An 18,945-nucleotide genomic window follows, 5' to 3' on the forward strand; every position below is an offset into this window, starting at 1 on the left:
TTTGGTTCTAAATCATCATATTTAATAAACAAAATAAACCATGGGAAAGAGAAGAAAAAGTAAGAATATAATAAAGTTAACTAAAGAAAGTAGTGTGGGTCTGGGGCTGACAGGAGGACAGAGGTAGAATAGGAGGGAAAAAGACTATGTGGATAGTGGTACCCATTTGCCCTTATATCTGTAGTTAGGTGGATAGTCCGTACAATGACATTTTGTAGGTAAATAATAACTTTACACTTAATATCCTGGTACTGGGGAGGGATTACTGTTCTGGTAAAATAGAACTGAGATTTAATTTGGTAGCAATGACACATGGCCTAGCATCCCTAATTCTACTTTTTTTGATTTTACAAATGCTACATCTGTCTTGACAAAAAGATTCTTATCACAGGCAAGAACTGCCTGTACTGGTGCCAGACTTACAGTACTTCCCAAATGTTATCAACTTGTTCCTTTCCAACACATTTATCATCCTTATTAGTGTCAATGATCATTTCCAAATTCTATGTCTAAACCATAATCCCTTTTACTACTACCCATCCTCACATTTGCAGCTTTGCAGGTGGTTTCAGAAATAGTAGAAAACAAGTTGTGTGTGTTGCGCAATTATTAGCAGCTGGCACTGGGTTTTGTCAAGAACCCCAAAGAGTTATAGTTAAAAAAAAAATGGAGATGTGCCAGCGCTTGCTGTCTTAATAATTATTAACACGGTTCTTTTTAAGATTTTTTTATATATAAAAAGCATATGAAAAATATACATACATTTAAACAATTAAGGAAAATAAAAAATAAAATAAATTAAATTATTAAAATTATCTCATAAAGATGTGAATCAATTAGCTGTTTGCTTTGAGGTATTAATACCGATAGTCCCGATATAGTGGGGAAGAGGTGATATGCTGTTATTTATATTACCATCCTTTCTTTCTGGTACTTTTTCTGTTAGCCAGACGGATTGTGACAACTGTGGTTCTTGAAATGCCTTATGATTTCAAAGGCTCAGGGGTCCCAATGATAATCGTCCTCCTTGTCTTGGAAATTAGGGATGATGCTGTAACCCAAAAATACGATGTGTCCAAGTAATGGTGAGGGATTTCAAGGGATATGGAACGAACCCGGTCACTTCTCTGCAGCAGGATGTAAACAGCAATGTTGTTTAGGCTCAACGCGTTTCTCTGGAACTTCCAGCTTCCTCAGGAGCAAATGTGGTTGTGGGACTGTTTGTCCCAGGTATAAATACCTGTTTTGCTAATTGATTATTTGATTCACATACGGGATAATACCATGAATAAACAAAAAATAGCAAAAGAACCGTGTTTATTTATATATTATCATAATCTCTATCAGGATAGGAGGCAATCTATACACTGATAAACACAATAATCTTAAAAGAAATCGTTATAACGACACTCAGTCATGTAATCATGTTTCTCCCGGTCACGTGACCCGGAAGTTAAGGTGCATGGATCTCATTTAGGTTATCTATAGATCGTAGATCAATTTACCTTATATTGGGGTGGATAAGGGGATCATGCTGTCCAGAGTGAGTCCGTCCAACGTAATCCCTGTCCGCCGATTGCCGGTATCGGTAAGGACAACGGGATACGTGTCCGTCTCCTCTTTCCGGCGTCCTGTGTGCTGCTAGGCAACGTCCCGTCACGTGATGTCACGTGATACGGACGTGCCCGCAGCTCCGACAGTCTTTCCGGACGTAAGCGTGCAGACCAGACCCACGTCAGGCGCCGCGCGCCTGTGCGACGCGGCTACTACCTGCCTGCGTCAAGCTACACGCCACGTCCATCTGAGGCTGTCTGCGTCGTCATGACGACGCTCACAGAACTGGTTGCCATGGAGGCAAACCTAACAAATCCACCCATCGGCCCAAATAACGTAATTAAAACAGTCTTCACAGTTGCATTTTTATCACAATGGCATTCAACGTTGTTTATATATATAAGTAAGGTTGGTAGTATATAACTCTTCTATGTATATCATAAGAAAAATAGGATGATCATAATTCAGTATCAAGAAACAAATATAAAATATTAATTAGATGGATAAACACAAACATAGAATAAACGTCAGAATATATTACTCTCAATCATAATCCGGATTAGATATATCGAGGAAGGGGAAAAAATAATATATATATATATATCTCTCTCTCTCTGAGGGAGCGAGGAGAAAGATGGGGGGGGAATGGAGGACTCTCAAAAACAATATACAATCGGAAAGTATATTTTTTTATATATTATTAATTTATTATTATTTTATATATGCAATATAATATTTAATTCTCTCATTATAAATAGACATGCAAATGAATAAATAAATAGAATACTAATATTTTCCCATATGTTACCCTAAAGGAACTATATTTTTATATATTTGTATTATAATGCTGTATTTAATTCTATGGTCTCGTTCAGACCATCAGGATGTAACGAATTAAATTGCAATGTCCAGTATATCTCCCTTTTACACAACATATTATATCTATCCCCGCCACGGGGTGTATAGGCTATAGATTCTAGAGCAACAATTGACAGGCATTTTGGATCAGACTTATGATGTGTATAGTAATGTCTAGATACACTATGTTTTTGAAAACCTTTTAGTATATTTCGGCGGTGTTCCATGAACCTTGTCCTTATATTTCTGGTAGTTCTCCCTATATATGGGAGTTTACAGCTACAATATAATAAATAAATGATATAGGAGGAATTGCAATTAATAAAAGATTTTGGCGTGTAAGGAGGGTCCAAAAGAAACATTCTTGACAAGAGGTTACTATCAGAAATATGTCCACACATTAAACATTTATTTTTCCCACACTTGTGACAACCTTTAGGTTTAATGGGTAACCAATCTAAATGATCTTCTCTAGTATTTTTCACAGTTTCTTTTTTCAGGTGGCTTGGAGCAAGTATCGTTTTCAGTGTTCTATTTTTCTTATATATAATGGTGGGTTCTTTGGGGATTATTTCAGATAGTACTTTATCTTGGTGTAAGACTCTATAGTTTCTGCGTACTATATCTTTAATTTTTGTGGCACAATTGTTATATTTGCTGATATATGCAAACTCTCTAGAGTCTTTGTTTTTCACCCCTGTCTCCCCATCTCGTACCGTTTCTCTTGCTTTTTTAGGGATAAGTAGTTTATTACGATCCATTTCTGTTACCTCCAAAAGGGCTTCTTTTATTAGATTTTCTGGATACTCTCTTTCAAGAAATGAGTTTGACATTATTTTGGCCTGCTCTAAAAATTGTTCTTTATTAGTGCAATTGCGACGAAGTCGCATAAATTGCCCCTTTGGGATATTTGTCTTCCAAGGTTTGAAATGGGCGCTTTTATAATGTATATATGAATTCGTATTTACCGATTTAACATAATTTGAAGAAATAATAGAACTGTTTTGGACCTCGAGAGTCACATCCAAGAAATCAACAGAGACTTTACTAAAGGAGTGAGTAAATGATAAATTATAAGAATTAGAATTAAGTGATTCAACAAATAAATTGGCAGAATTTAAATCCCCATCCCAAATTATAATTAAATCATCTATGTAACGGCCATAGAAGACCAGGCTCTGCGCCCAGCTGCTCCCCCACACGTGGGTCTCCTCCACCTCACCCACGTATAGGTTTGCATAGCTGGGCGCGAACCTGGTCCCCATAGCCGTCCCCATAGTCTGTAAATAAAAATCACCGTGATATGTGAAGTAATTGTGAGTAAGAATAAAAGAAATACTATCCAAAATAAATTGCCTATGTTCCGGCTCTAGGTCGTCATCAAGTATTAATCTTCTTTGGATTACATCACATCCCAGAGCATGTGGGATGTGTGTATACAAAGCATTAACGTCCAATGTAAGGAATGCATAACTCTCTTTCCATTTGATATTCTGGATCTTTGTTAACAGATCTGATGTATCTCTGATGTAAGACCTAAGAGCCGGAACATAGGGTTGTAAGTGAAAATCAACATATTGTGATAAATTAGCTGTGAGGGAATTAATACCTGAAACTATAGGGCGACCGGGAGGTGAAACAAGTGACTTGTGAATTTTAGGAAGAAAATAAAAAGTGGGAGTGATGGGATGTGTGGGTAATAAGAATCTGTGTTCTTCCTTGGATGTGACTCCCGAGTGATGGGCTTTTTCTAATAGATTTTTGATTTGGTCAAGATATTTTTTAGTGGGATCTTTTTTTAGTTGTGTATAGAAATTAGTATCTCGTAACTGTCTATAAGACTCGTCCAAATAATATTTTTTGTTCATCAGAACTACCCCCCCCCCTTTGTCTGCCTGTTTTATAACTATTTGTTTATCTTGTTGCAGATCTTTTAACGCTTCTTTTTCTTTTCTTGTTAAATTTGATGTATGATATGGTTTAGCCTGTTCTTTTATGCACATTTCCTTGAAATCTTCAAGGGTAATTTTGTAAAAGGATTCAATACTTGAACTTTTCGCATTTATGGGAAAAAATTCCGATTTTACATGAAATGGAGTTGATCTTTTTATATCATAGATTTTTGTAATGTCCTCATTTGTGTGATTTTGTTCCCATAACTCCTCTAAATTTTGTAAAAGAATTGCATCATTTTTGTCTAAAACAACTGGAATGGAGTCATCCTTTTTGTTTTTTAGTTCTTTTTGTGCGAAATAGCGTTTTCTGCATAATGTTCGCACGAACCTATTCAATTCAACAAACAGGTCAAACATATTCGGTTGACTTGTTGGACTAAATTTTAAACCTTTTTGAAGGACCAAAAGATGACTTTCACTCAGTTGTTTATCAGACAAATTGAATACACAAGGAATTTGATCATTTTTATCATTAGTTAGGTGTACCTTTGATTTCTTTTGGCGTTTACCTCCTCGTTTTCCTCTATACTTCCTTCCCTTCTTCTTTTTGGTGAGTCTCGATTGGATTGGGAGTAATTGAGATCCCATCTCGTTATTTTTGGTCGTGCCCCCAAAAAAGATGATGATGTTAAATTTTCGTTTTTTTCACGATTAGTCTCTTTTTGGTGTCTATTCTCATGTTGACGAGGGGTGTCATTATAAGATTTTCGCTGATAATCCTGTCTATAGGAATTGTGTGGTTTCAGAAATAGTGTAAGGAGCCTATTCTAGGTTTATAGTGTCAGAATCAGAAATGACTCAGACATAGCTAACAGACCCCATTAGTTTCTCCACAGGAATTAGTAAAGTTTGTCAACACAGTTTGTTTTTCAGCCTAAATCTGGCCATACATTAGAACTAATTCATTGTCCAATGCACAATTTTGATGGCTCGTATGATGCATTGTGTGCATTTTTGTGCATATCCTAAGGTGCTCTGGTACAATTACAATCCGATGCGCGGGCCTGCTGGTCATGAGGTGGATCTTAAGGCCCCCATACACTAGCCGATTTTGGTCCGATTTTGGCCAGATCCGACTGATCTGGCCAAAATCGGACCAAAATCGGCTAGTTTTGATGTCCCCTCAGATCCGATGCGCGGTCCCGTGCGCATCGGATCTGCATCGGGTGGTCGGACCTGCTGCACGTCCGACCACCCGACTTGGGACCTAGTGTGGCGGCGCGGCGGTGGAGGGAGCAGGGGGGGCTGGGGACGCTGCGGGGGACACGTCTGTGTCCCCCGCTGCGGGGGACAGCGTCTGTGCGGCGAGAAGGTAGAGGGAGCAGGGGGGGCTGGAGACGCTGCGGGGGACACAGGCTGCATAGAGCCGGGCAGGGGGAGCCGGCCGGGAGCTGTCAGTAATGAATAAAAAAAAAAAGCCCATACAATGAATGGGCAGCCTGTGATTGGCTGCTGAGCGCTCTCTCAGCCAATTGCTGACTGGCTGAGAGAGCGCTCAGCCAATCACAGGCCGCCCATTCATTGTATGGGCTTTTTTTTTTTATTCATTACTGACAGCTCCCGGCCGGCTCCCCCTGCCCGGCTCTATGCCGCCTGTGTCCCCCGCAGCGTCTCCAGCCCCCCCTGCTCCCTCTACCTTCTCGCCGCACAGACGCTGTCCCCCGCAGCGTCCCCAGCCCCCCTGCTCCCACCAGCTCCCACCTCTTAGCCCCCCCCCCCCCCCTGCTCCCCGGGTTTTTTACATGTGATAAATCGAGACGATTTATCACATGTAAAAAATGGCACATCAAGTGCCAATCTAATCAAGCTCCCCCGGGGAGCAGCCGGGGAAGCTCAGGGGGAAGTCGGGGGCGACTTGTCCTAAGGACAAGTCGCCCTAGTGTATGGGGGCCTTTAGGATCATATGTGCTGCACACATGATCTGAGGAGGTGACTAACGACCAGTATGCTGGGAGTTGCAGATCTTACAATAGGGTGAAATTACACACCTAAGATCTATCTTGCAAGCTGCCGTTCAGTTCAAGGGAAACTGTGTCTGAAATCTTAAAGATTCCAAATTGTCCCCATGTATGGCCACCATTAGCCTTTGTTTTGTGCACTAATTTGCTCTTTGCACAAAGTAAGAGGGTAGCACATGCGAGGTTACAAAAGATGCCTGACTGTGTTTGGCCCTGGCTTTCACAATAGGCATTTAGTACAATAACAGAACCGCCAATCGCTAACACAGGAAATGCTCTGAGTCTTTCCATGACACTGCATGTGGCGTTTGGCCTGATTTTACAGCAGTAACTTTCCCTTCATAGTTAGAGGTTCTTTAAAACGGTCATATAGTTTTCAGATTTGAGGTACCTTTACTTTCACCTTTTTTAACCTTGACCTCCTTTAAAAGAAGATGTTGAAAATGAAATACTATGACTGCCAGCAGTGGTACTGGGTTGCTCAACTGATTGATTTTTTTTCTTTTATACCATGACAGGAGTAAAAGCTTCTATATAGTTGAACTTAACCTCCGATACAACAAATGAACGTACAATGACAAAGGAAAATTAGGGACTGTTACCTTTACCATGCAGTTTTAATAGATGACCGGAGATTTGTTTATTATAATTTATTCCCCCCCCCCCCAAAAAAATCTATATTTAGAAGTGGACTTCTTTGTGGTGTAGTTCACTCAGACAATGCACAGTAAATTATTTTGAGATCAAACTGCCTCTGCTCTCATATGCAAGTGACTATGCACTGCAGGATAGTATGTATGTTACATACACAACATCATATTTGCAGAACTGGATTGCAGGTGCTACTGTATCTGGGACTGAAGAAGCACACAGTAGCCTAGTGTCTGACAAACACACATACACCGTGGAAAAGATGCCAGCCGTTTCTCTATGCACCCAAGTCTTGTCTAAAGGGACTCCTCTATGCAAATTACCTTGTTTTGAGATCTGAACTTGGCGGGAAGACTGAGTTGGGACTTGGATCCATTCAGAATACTCCAAGTTTGTGGGATTTAAATTTCTACAAAAGCGAATCGCTCGTTTCTAATTACCACTCCATTATTCATTTATTCACAGTGCCAGAATATTGTGCTTTGTAATTGAGAACAAAACAGTAATAAAATAAAACTGAGTAATAATAGATATACAAAAAGAGGAAATATCACTTACACTGCACAACAGCAGTCACAATACTATTTATCTCAGCAATGCATTGTGCACATTTATTGTATGATATGATGTATTGTATGATACTGAAAACGAATAGGTTACGTTAGTAGCCATTATTTAAATACTCCCACAGATATGCAGCGATGTATTCGGGATTTATCTCTCTAACAACAAAGCAGCAGTAGATAACATGTTTTTCTTTATTCGGCGAGATGTATGAATCGCTCAACGTGACCTTTCATCAGCACACTAAAGATGTCATTGGTTTAGCACAAACATTTCCGCTTCTCCAGCAGTTGATTCTTGTGTATATCTGTTAAGGTCTGTGGGATTTTGTTGTGTAAATTAGCAGCCTACTAAAAAACTGATATTTTGCAAGAATCGGGTCTGGCAGTTCTATGAAAGCTAACACAGTGTGCACTCTTCAGATGAGGTTTTAGCTAGAAAGCAAATGTTTACTCCTTCAGCTAAAATATGCATCAAAGGCAATTACCAAAAGGTCACTTGCCATATAAAATGTGTCTATTTAGGGATTAAAGTGGTTGTGTTTTATTCACTGACCAAACCAAATCAACTTAAAAACATTAAAGTGCGCTCCTCAGCAGCTATCTGTGCCAGTTTCCAGACACACAGGACGTAAATGATACAAAATAAAGCTGTCATTATCTTTTTAAATATACATCAAACACTGTTCACTGCACAGCAAAGTCCAAAGTAAGTCATTTGAAAGGTTAAAATTAAATAAACTGTAAACAAATATATTGTCTTTCAAAAAGAAACATTAAGGGTGGATCCTATTAGGTGAGAAGGTGGTGAGTTTCTGCAACAATGGGGTAGAGACATTGCAAAGGGCACTGCCACTTATGACCAGTGTTCCCTCTAAGCTGTGCGCGTGTGCGCGCACACAACTCACCGAGCCCTCGCACAGACATTACAACTGAGCGCACAAAGGTTAAAATCTTGTTTTAGTGTGCCACGAGTTTAATAAGGTTGAAAATCACTGCTATAGCCTATATGTGTGGTGTGTCAAGTCTGTTAACATTCAAATTGCTTTATTAACTCAACAGACCTCGAAACCTAGGCCTGTATACATTATGTGATGCACAAAAATGTACATTTCCTTCCAAAGTTGCACAGCCAATATCTTTTGCTGCACACAGCCTTCGTAAAATTAGAGGGAACATTGCTTATGACCCAATCTCACCAGGAATCATTGTACACAGCACTGTCAGTCCAGGTACTGTTGGTGCCTGGACTATATATGGACTAGAGATTCTCTGCTAATAGGATAAAGTCTTAATTGTAAAAAGTAACAGCATTACTTCTCATAAACGTGTGAAATAATATCACTGCTAAGGTAAACTTCCCCTGCAAGCTAATCAGGTTTTTTATTTGGTATAAAAAAAGTTTACTTGTGTGGGAAAGTCTTAACATAAAAGGAGCAGTGACAGTATAACAATATTAGAAACGCCTCCAAGAAAACAGCTTAATAAACTGTACAACTCATTATCATCTTAAGGTCTTTGGGTGCACACCTATAGGCCCATGCATGCTGCTTAACCTTCAGCTCGAATCCGCCCAGTGTGTACGGGGGTCGAAGAGAGGTAATCGCTGATGAGCCCTACCACATCATCGCTGGCCTGGCCGCTCATCTGCTGGACAGCTTTCCATAGCGTCCTGCTATGGAAAGTCATCCACCTGGGGAAAATAGCTAAAACAGGCATTAATATTCCCTTTCATCAGTCAGCATACATGCTGGACAAAACCATCCAGGGTGTATGGACCTTAAAGATTTGTGTGTCCAGTCTGTCTGGTAAAAACAAAAATCTGGTAATGCACAGTATGGGAGCAATGACAATCAACCATTTGCTCCCAAATGCTGAAAAACGCACAAAAGGCATTGTTCAGATGAATTGTTAATTCAAATAGATTTAAACAATGTGTCTGAAAGCTCAATGTCTTTTTTCCTTTGTTTGGGTGCAAATTTTGAATTCTTATATACTCCCATAAACTACCAGATTTTTGGTCCCACCAGATAGATTGGACAGATAAATCTTTAGGAGTGTACCCAGCTTTACACAACGTATATCTTCCAACAAAGACTAAAAACTATACATAATTTCTACAGTTTAGCAAAATATGATAAAAATGTTTAATTCTCGTGAACCTAATGACTGCACACAGAGGGCAGGTATGCTTTATGCAGAACCGATAGATTCTGGAGAATCTTATTCACTAGGAACCAGTGACTTTGTGCAGCCAAATAGTATTTATTTCTGCGATTTCCTGTAGAAGACCACTAAGTTCCATGTGATTGGATAAGGCTGCATTCATATGGATGATTTTGCTGTGTTTAAAGAAGAGATACACTTTATTAATATTGATATAAAAGCAGTTACCATTATTCCTTTAAACAATGCACCAAAACACTTTGTAAACAAGTCCAAAATGCAACAATCGATAAGCAAAGATTGTGCGTAATATCCAGATTTAAATGAACCATCTCTGCTTCATAGTCTCAACCAGCTCCGTTTCATGTCTTTCTCAATCAACGTAACAAGTGTCAGTAGAAGTGTTATACAACCAGATCAAAATGAGACCTGGAACTGCTCAATCACAAAGCACCAATACCCCAAGCAAAAACTGTTTGAAAAGCAATTTCCATAAGAATGGCACTTACCTGCAGTTTGGAGGAGGATCCAGTGTTATCTCTGCAAGTTCTTTTTGAATTCTTGAAAGAAAAGAAAAAAACTTTAATTATCTCTATTTAGATTAATATTTAGTCCTAAAAAACCACACATGACAGTAGAATGTTTATCCGAAATCTAATTATCCAATGAGCAAATAAACAAAGGGGGGAAAAATTGGTTATTTGAAGGTATTTTACCCAATAAAAACATATTTAATTGTCATCTCTTCATTATGGGGAAAATGGTCAGGGTCTTCATAAAGAGAGCAGAGACTATCTCAGAGTAGGCCTCAATGGTTATGCAATGGTCCATGTTGTAAAGTTATCTAATGGTTAAATTAAAATGACTGGGTTCTAATTAATTCACATGTAAAATGGAAATACTTAAAACCTGGAATGCTTGGGTGGCTTGTGGACTGCGTTTGAGAAACTCTAGGTGAGGAACTATTCACTTTGTTGCAAACTATAGGTAGCTACTTTATAAAGAGCAGAGTAGCCTAAATAAGTTAAGAGTAGTATGTTTTGAGAACTTTGATTGTTGTAAAAGTCTCATGATAAGGCCCAGCCACCCAGCACTCACAGTAATTCCATCTTTCAATGTCACTTAGCTGATTTCACTGTGAAATATGACTATTTTAAGATTGGAAACTAACAGTATTTATTTTTTGTACAGTATATTTAGCTGTAGAATATTGCCAAGAGAGGAGGAGAAAAAACTCTGGGTGGGGGCACCCTTTATCACAGATCAAAAGTGTAAATTTGTTTAAAATAAAATTTAGCTTTTATTAGGTATACTCTAAAATAAATATGCTGGTTCTTGTACCTAACTATTAAAAAAGTGCAGCAAAAATATGATTATTGATATGGAGACAATCACTGGTTATAGAAATAATTGTAAGTGATCCTCATTTGTCCCGAATTGATACCAATGTATAGGTCTAGATCAATGGGTTTTAAATCACAGGACCTTTTTTGTAAGACCAGTTGTGTCTCAGACACGGCAGGGATCGCTGCAGAGTAAATAGTGCAGCAAAACGCATATAAACAGTGCGGGGGCACACAAATGTAACCAATGGATGGATATATACCACAGTATGATGACACGATACAGTTGGGTGTAAGTAAATCCACTGGTGGGAATATATGTATATTTCGTTGCAATATCAACACATGGCAGTTATTACAATGCACACATGGCCTTTTATACAGCTACTCCTAAACTTTTTTTTTATCAATGCACACACAATTGATAGATATTTTAGTTTACTGAAATGTTGCATAAATATTACTTTTGAATAAGATATACTAAAATAGATGTGTGTTTTACAACTGAACCACAATGATCAGCTGTAACAGTACAAACACCTGCCTAAGATCATGTAGTTTCATTGGTGCCACCAAACCGCTCTGGCTTGTTAAAGCGTTAGGTGCCCATACACGTTACAATTATTGTATACAATATCGCATCTCATCCGATCTCGGTTTTGCGATGACATCAGATGAGATGAGATCTAGTACAAAAAGTATGTGCAGCACATACTTTTTGTACTAGATCTCATCTCATCTGATGTCATCGCAAAACCGAAATCGGATGAGATGCGATATTGTATACAATATTGTATACAATAATTGTAACGTGTATGGGCACCCTTAGAGGGGAAAATGTATTAAGCCTAGTAAAGTGATAAATTGGAAAGTGAAAATGCACCTGCCAATCAACTGTGTTTGGAAAATGACAGAAGTTGATTGGCAGGAGCACGATCACCTTTCACTTTATCAGGCTTAATACATTTACCCCAGAGTCCACAAGACCTCTGAAGATGTCCCTTTTTGGGGGGGGGGGGGGGGGGGGGCACAATGGTCTGGACTTTTTTTTCCAGTACATTCCAATTGAACACATTGTGCATTATAGAAATGCACCTTATCCTGCTGATAGAGGACACTGAGACCAAGTAAAACCAAGAAGAGGTGTACATGGTCTGTAACAATGTTTAGGTAGATGTCATGTGTCAAAGTAACATCCATGCCTCTGAAATATTACCTTCTTCCCACAGGGGTCCAGCTGCAGTATCTTGCAAGGTAAACAATGCACACATACCCAGCTATACAAGTAACGTAAAAGACCAAACCAAGTTTTTCTATTGCTTCATTGTCCAGTTCTGATGTTTACATGCCCATTAAATGGGACTGTTGGCAGGGTGAAGAGGGGGTTACAATGGCTACTCTGACCAGTTTGCAGCTACTTAGCAAGCTAGACTACACTTTGAAATCGGACACCTTTTTGATAAGAACAGCATTAATAGTTTTCAGCAATGTATGTTATAGTCTGTGGAATCAAACCAGATACCATTTGCTACCAACACATGGACACCCATGACTTAGTCATCAATTCACAGGTTGTTTTTGTACAACGTTTGGTAGATTCTTACTACTGCATACGCCACAAGAACTACCATTTAAAAAAAGCTGCGACTCATCGTCTAATTAACACAATTTGGTCCTGGTCAAAGTTAGCCCTGTTAAGCTAATGGGGGGGGGGGGGGGGGTGAACTTTAGTTTTATTATTTGGGACTATTCAACCTTTATCAACGGATATCCTTTCAACCACCGCAAACGTGTGGTAACGCATAAAATCTGTGAAAAGTTCATAGACATCTGCATCAACAGGGCCGCTGCACCCATGGGTGCCGGATGACGCTCCGACAGTCGGTATTTCTGAAGGTTAGTACACCAACATCAGAATCCTGACTGTTAAATGCCGAGAGATAGGATCCTGACTGAAAGGGGTATTCTAACACATCCAAGACCCCCATAGAGGGAGAATAGAACCTGTGGCAAGCTTAAGGGGTATCTTAGCACTCGTTCCCAGAATACAGGCAGTCAGGATTCAAATGTTGGTATATAAACTGCCAGAATCCTGACTGTCAGAGCGTCATATTACACCCGCACCTATAAACATGCAAGTTGTCAAGGATTTTTTTGTGTGTGTCGGTTCAGATGTAAAAAAAAAAAAAAAAAAAAATGTTAAGTGCAGTTCTGCCAACTAAATAGCCTCGAGGGGATCAATTAACCTGTGGTAAATACAGCGGCTAATTAATTTCCCTCCACTGAGTGTTTACTTGCTGCCTAATATACCCTTCCCCTTGAAAGGTGCTGGTGCAATGAGAAAAATCAATGTTACTTCAACTGCCAGTGTTTTTAATGTTTTGTGTGTAATACACTTCATGTGCGTAATCTACAGGTATATATATTGTAATTGAAAAAAATATCCTATAGCCTTTAAAAGATGTTGAAATGAGTAATATGGGCAGAAAGCAATAAATACATCAATGACAGGTAACATTCACTTGGGATTCAGGAATTAAATACCCATTAAAATAAAATCAACAACAAAAAATGTAGTAACTTTTTAAAAATATATTGAATTTTCAGTATATTATGTCAAGGCAGGTGTGTTTAAGCAAACACTACTCACTACAATTGTGCATATATAAAATGAATGTATTAATTTAAGTTGTATTTGTAAAATTTTAGAAAAAGAAAATAAAGTTACCAAAATTAACACAGGTATTCAATGCTCTGGCGAGCGCAAGGTAGCGAATCCTGTTTTGGATTCGCTGTGCGCTCGCCAGCAAATATCGCTGATCTTGAATTCGTGTGGCTCCCCCAGCCCACACTATTCAATGCGTCAGGGGCTCGCTGCCCCTGACTTCGAATACAGGCGAATGGTAGAGGGGAATGGTAGTGGCGATTTCCCCCCCCCCCCCAGCGCGCACAGCCCGCAGCAGCAGTCCTCCAGCTCCGGCAGCCCCAGCGCTGACATCACCGTGCTGTGGCTGCCGGAGCTAAAGGCCTGCTGCTGCTGCGTCCCTGTGGGGGCTCCCGGCATGAGTGAGGGGGGCAGGCGGCAGGCGGACAAATCCCTGAGGCGAATCCCCCTCCCCCCCCCCCCCCCCGCACAGCCTGCAGCAGCAGTCCTCCGGCAGCCCCAGCGCTGACATCAAGAGGTCTGCTACTGCTGGAGCCGCATATCTCTCCCCCCTCCCGTCCCCTCTCCACCCTCCCCTCACCTCACCCCCAGCAGAAGGGCAGGGTGCTGCTGGGGTCGGAGCCGCTGCACTCACTGGTCCCGATCGTGCCTATGTAATGATCGGGACCAGTGTGCAGTGAATATATGAATATTAATGAGCGGCTCCGGCTCCCGGCCCCCTGCTGGCGAATGTGTAAAAAAAAAAAAATATTGTTTAAAAAAAAATTGAAAATATATTCATGTGCTGCAAGTATATGAATAAAAATAGCATGCCCTTTCATAGAAAAAATATTCTGATTTTTTAACACCAAAAAAATAAATAAAAACGCTTTAATTTAAAAGAACACATTACAGTTCACCTAAAAAAGATGACGAATGCTAAACGGAGACTCATGGCGAATTTCAATGGAGAATGCAGCACTCGAATTGAGCATTGAATACACTGTCGGCGAATTCCACTGAAAACCCCATTGAAAATCACAGGCGAATTGTGGAGAATCATTTTCGGCGAATCGGCAGACATTCGTTGTTCATTTATGGCGAATTGCCTCCATAGAATATGGCGAATTGTTTTTTCTAACAGAAAATTCGCCATTCAACCAGGGAATTGCCAGATTCACTGAAAAAAACGGCGAATCTGAGGCATTGAATACTGGCCTAAAAGCTATTGACTATGAATAACATGAGATTACATTTAGCATCTGCAGCAAAACAAAGAAAAACAGTACAAAAGTATGAAAGCAGTGCATGTATTTAACAGAAGGTACACATACTGAGCAGAACCAACCATAATACAACACTGGTAAGGGAAAAAATGCAGTAGAAACTGCATATAAAGATTCTGTTTACATGTTAACTGGGAAACGCTAGATGAATCCTCCCGTCGGAGAAGTCACCCAAGATCCGCCCAGCAGAATCGCATTCAGTCCCTTTGCATGCAATACATTGCATGTGATCCAAGCCAAGCCTGTCTGGCTTGGAAGCAATCTAGCAGATTTTTTCTGCAGCTGGTGTGACTTGCAGGCTCTGGTGTGACGCATCAAATCTGCATTCAGTCACATGCAATTTGGTCACTTTTTGTGCAATTAATCGTTGCAATAGTTTGAAAAGTGCCCAAATTGCATGTAAATTGCCCTAGTGTATTAGGGCCATTAGATTGATCATTGTTTGGGTAGACACATTAACTTCCTTTCCACTTGTACAGGTTAAAAATACTATCTCCTGAGAACATGGCTAATGGATACAATGGGTGCAAGTTTTTTTTTTTTTTTTTTTTAACCAACCACACAGTGTAAATCAGGTGGGCTATAGCAACTACCACTCAACCTGCATACTGTCAAATGGAGGCCTGCTAGAGTCTGATCCACAGTGGTCCCTGTTTTATTTGATACATCCTGAAGGGTAGCACCTCAAATTTTACTACTGAGAAGTTGTTAACTATGTTCTTCCCATCCAGAAAGCCAGTACTTCCTCTAGTCTACATGTTCTTTCCAGATATTTTTCTAATGTGCAAAATAACAATTGTTTTTGTAACCACTGCACTAATTTTGGCGTAACAGGTGAGCTGCCGTACTTCTATATATCCTGCAATAGGAAACATATGTACTGCACTATGACGGATCAAAATGTTAAGTGAAAAATATTATTGCAAAATTATGTTTTTGGACACTCAACTAAAGGAAACCCATTGATTTGAATACAATACATGATCAAGTAAGCAAACGTTTCTGTTGTAAAAAATATATATTCATTAATTAATGATCAAAAATATGTACTAGATGGGGTGAAATATAATAGGATGAGAGATTCGGAAAGTGAGAGATTTGGTAAGAAATAGTTTACACTTCAAAATCAGTGTGAAGGTGGCCATACACACGCAGATTTATCTTCAGATCTTGCTGGTTGGAACAAAAACCTGGTTATGGATGAGAGCAAATGACAGTTGACCATTTGCTTGGAAATGCTGGAAAACTGCCAAACTGTCACTCATCCATAATCATGTTTCTGTTCCAACCAGCCAGATCTGAAGATAAATCTTACTAGTGTATGGGCACCTTAAATGATTGCAGCTTTAAAAACAACTGGAGATTTCTTACCAAATCTCTCACTTTCTGAATCTCTCATTAACTTAAATTTCCCCCATGATGTAACCTGTTGGAATGACTAATATCTCACAGAGGTTAGTAACATAATTTGGTGCTTGTAGAAGATGGTAAGTAAACTGAAGCAGTTATTCGAAAGCCTGAGTGTGGATGATGGCCAATCTTCCATTTGAATATGTAATCTTGTAGATGAATAATTGTATATGTGATGAATGAGCATAGACTGGGGTGGTCTGGGTGTCTCTACAGATCCATGCATCAGCTCAGGTAGGTGGTAATAGAGTTTACCGGTGATGGGAATTGTGCTGTTGAAGACAGATAAGGACTTCCCTCTCTAAACAGTCAGCTAGCAAGTGGTGCATTTGTATGGACACTTCCCCTGGAGCCTGGGTCCTGGATGTACTGGTCTGAAACTCCTCGGAACTAACCATCAGGCACCACCCCCACTGCATCTCCCCGTGTAGATAACCTCTCTACCTTTTCACTGTGCACCTCCAGCATATTCTGTTCATGTGTTCGAATATAGGAACCTTTCTTGGACACATACTGGTGGAAAATTTACTAAGATGGGAGTTAATTTTCATACGGGATGTTACTATGTGCAACCATTCAGATTCTATTATTCTAGAAGGTGCTAAATAAATAAGTAGTGCATTCTTATTGGTTGCCCATAGCAACATCCCATCCCAAATAGAACTGACATCTTAGTAAATTTCCCCTATCTATCTACTATCTGTCTACTATTGTAAAGCGCAACGGAATCTGCTGCGCTATATAAGAAACTCTAAATAAATAAATCTACAGAGAGGCGCATGTATGAGCATGATATACTTAGCATACACTAGCAAGAGAAAGGATTTTCAATCCAATGCCTGAAAATACAATTTATTTTTTGCAGTTGTTGCATAGATTTAGGAGTAACAGGATTTATGAATAAAGGCTTAAAGTACATTTTAAAAATCTACAATATGGTTTTTATGTGATTCGTATATTAACAGTAAATTAAACAAATTAGTCACAATTTCCTGACTTTTTCTAATATACTTATTTCAACCATGACTCGACTTATTTACTACAATATTTTAACACTTATGGGTCATAAAAATTGTCATCCATGTCACATCATGAAAAAGGATGGGAAACTCTAAGCCAGTTATTATTAAAAGCAACGGTTCTATTAATGGATTTGCCAGAGATCACAAAAATACACTGTGGCCAAATGTATTCAACATCAACAGTGCAAAATTAAAAGTAATGTAATAGTGGAGATACTATGAATTCTAATGACAAGGAATGACCTTAGTTTGCGCTAGTTGGAATGGCAGCAGCTCTAGATGTCCCCTGTTGGTAGAGGATAGGGGAAACAGAAATACAAAGAATAGAGCGCGCTCAGAGGTATACCTCCACCACTCAAATGGGAGTGATTTCTCAACGGAACAATACTACACAATTTGTTTCCATATAATGTATTTATTAAAACATAAAATAAAACAAATTTATTTATCCTAACACTCCATTTAACAGTCAGTGTTTGGTGAAATGATAATCTGAAAACCCAATGCGTTCATCAGGGGTGTAATTTCCAATATCATCATAAAGGAGCCCATACACGGTCCGTTGTGGACCGGCTCCGTTCTGTACTATGTGCTGCACATACTTTTTGTACTAGCTACACATCGCATCGGATCGCAGTGCATGCACAAGGCATGCGATCCGATGTGATGCGTGCTATTCAAGTCCCAAATGGATCCGTTAAACGGACGTGTATGGGCAGCTTAACAAAGATATGGAAGTTTTCGACTATTAAATAGGTCCTTTTGTTTAGACTCTTTAAAAGTACCAAAAATAACTTAGTGTAGCGCGATTCTTATAAAATCACAGAAAAAATGATAAGTACTGAAGTGGTGAGTGTGTTTGCTTGCAGGGCATGAGTGTTACTCAGTGACACTCAGGCTCTGCAAGTGAACCCACTCATTACTTCAGTAAATTGGGTGTGCATTATCCCTCCCCCCATATGTTTCTGTAAAGCATTCACATTTTTTTTAAATATAAGAACTTCTGCTTTATTAAATCAATGAATAGTAGTAATTTTATTGTATAATGTAAAACATAATTGAGGTGTACTGATCTTTTAACTTAAGTTATACATTTGAGAAAGGGAATGTGACACTCTTTAGGAGTTGTTTTGTACAATTAATGTTCAAAAGTGTCTAGCATAACTCTTATTCGCTTCAGTAAATACACTTAATCAAGGAAAGGCATGCCTATCCTACAAACTTTGGCACAATGTATGCCCACGTAGTTACTCATATTGTGCACCCATATTATACAGCAGAAACAGAAAATTAATTCAGAGAAGTCCCTTTCCCAGTGGAGTTTACAATCAGTAACACAGGGCTAATTTTTATTTTATATTTTTGGTCTAAAACTATGAGCATAATTTTGGATTGTGGGAGGAAACTGCAGTGCCTGAGAGAAGTCCAAGCAAATATGGAGAAGAGATAAAAACGCCACAGATTGGGACCTGGATGAATGACCTTGGTGCTGCGAGACAGCAATCTTAACCACTGCACCACTCTGCAACTCTAAG

The 18,945-nt window shown here is 39.3% G+C and overlaps 1 protein-coding gene across 1 annotated transcript in view; it reads right to left on the reverse strand.

Annotated features, from left to right (window-relative positions):
* LOC146080965 (ubiquitin-conjugating enzyme E2 E2) overlaps window positions 1-18,945 on the reverse strand; it is a 236,220-nt gene that overhangs the window by 177,669 nt on the left and 39,606 nt on the right. The window contains exon 3 of the mRNA XM_083188743.1: window positions 10,215-10,265. Coding sequence (XP_083044869.1) covers window positions 10,215-10,265 — 51 coding nt within the window. The remainder of the gene's footprint in view (window positions 1-10,214; window positions 10,266-18,945) is intronic.

This window comes from Crinia signifera, chromosome 5 (genome assembly GCF_055691185.1).
Source record: "Crinia signifera chromosome 5, ASM5569118v1, whole genome shotgun sequence".
NCBI lineage: Eukaryota > Metazoa > Chordata > Amphibia > Anura > Myobatrachidae > Crinia > Crinia signifera.